This window comes from Beauveria bassiana (assembly GCF_000280675.1).
Source record: "Beauveria bassiana ARSEF 2860 unplaced genomic scaffold BBA_S00125, whole genome shotgun sequence".
In the NCBI taxonomy this organism is placed as follows: domain Eukaryota; kingdom Fungi; phylum Ascomycota; class Sordariomycetes; order Hypocreales; family Cordycipitaceae; genus Beauveria; species Beauveria bassiana.
In genome coordinates, this window is record NW_007930960.1 from 10,137 (window position 1) to 11,469 (window position 1,333).

Sequence of the window (1,333 nt, forward strand, 5' to 3'; positions counted from 1 at the left end):
AGATAATAGACTCGGCAACTCCGTCGGAGCGTGCAACAGCGGAGCTCTCTTGCTCGTCATCCGAATGCTGTTTACATGGAGAAATGGTGGTGGTCGATCTCATACTCTTTTTTTTCGGCTCTGCCTGTTCCTCCCGCTCGTACCATTCACGTTTTCGGGAGACAGCCTTGTCTGCATCGTGCAGTATGCCGTTCTGGCTACTATTGGAGACTGCAGGGTGGTTGATCTGAAGTTCTGTGTCAGCTGCGTCGCCTTGGATAATCTAGTGCAAATGCTGTTTTACCTCGCGGCAGGTACTGTCGTTGGCGCTCTGCGGCACCACCTGCGCTGTAGCTTGCTCCGAGTCATCGAGCAAGCACGGTTCCAGGGTCCTTGCGGTAAATTTTTGAAGAGATTGCTGAAAAAATGATGGGTGTAGTGTAGCCACGAGCCGATCCGACAACGCTTGGAAAACAGTCACGACCTGATCCTTGCATGCGTCCTCCGCGTTGCTGAGGCCGTTTATCTCCAGCGATTTCCGTTCACCCGCGTACCGAATAATCTCGTTTTCGATGCTACCAGCGTCTTCTGGTCGCTGCTCGCGGAGGCGCTTGAAGCATTGTTGCAATATGCTATCGATCTGAGCAACGCTATGTTCGTACTGGACCTGTGGTGGTTGGATCTCATTAAAATCGGCGAATGACTTCTTAACATGATCGGCCATGCGCTGAAGAACCCTGAATGCGGACTCGCCAGACCCACCAGTCACGGCGAAAGAAAGCTGTTCCGCATGGACTGTGTGTAACTGGCTCGTCTGCATGTTGTGTTCGTGTCCGACTGATGGGAGCTCAGCCAAGCATGCGCACGATTAGTTCCGTCCATGCAGACATGAGAGTCGGACGGCTGCATCCACTCGGCGACCTTTTATTTGCGATGGCATCCATAGTATTAAAGCAGCACATTTGGGACGCAATACAGCGACTTTCGCCGTCAGGCATTTCCGCAGAAAGCCATTGGCGGCCGCCCAACTCATGTTGGATTGGCTGGCCCTTTGGCAAGTAAAGAAATGGGCCTCTTGTGAAAAACCTGCACAATCACAAGCAGAATCGCCTTTCGCGTTACGTCATCTTCGAGAAAAAAAAGTCCCCTTCGGCTGTCGGGCACAAAATTTATACTTCAATTACCTAAGGACAAGGCTTGTCCTCTTGTGTAACGGATAAAACGAGCTGCGCACTCGCAAGCAGGCGATTTTCTGCGCCTATCGACTGTCATTGCAGTGGCCAGTGTTCACAGCCAAGGTTAATCCTGCCCCCACATTACCAGGCTCATTCCCCGTACCCCAACGGCAAACAAC

General features: G+C 52.1%; 1 protein-coding gene across 1 annotated transcript in view; it reads right to left on the bottom strand.

Annotated features, from left to right (window-relative positions):
* The window catches only part of BBA_10312 (uncharacterized protein), a gene marked incomplete at both ends in the record, with an annotated part of 1,640 nt that extends 841 nt beyond the window's left edge, over positions 1–799 (bottom strand). The window contains 2 exons of the mRNA XM_008605409.1: positions 144–252; positions 298–799. Coding sequence (XP_008603631.1) covers positions 144–252; positions 298–799 — 611 coding nt within the window. The remainder of the gene's footprint in view (positions 1–143; positions 253–297) is intronic.
* Between the last annotated feature and the right edge of the window lie 534 nt (positions 800–1,333).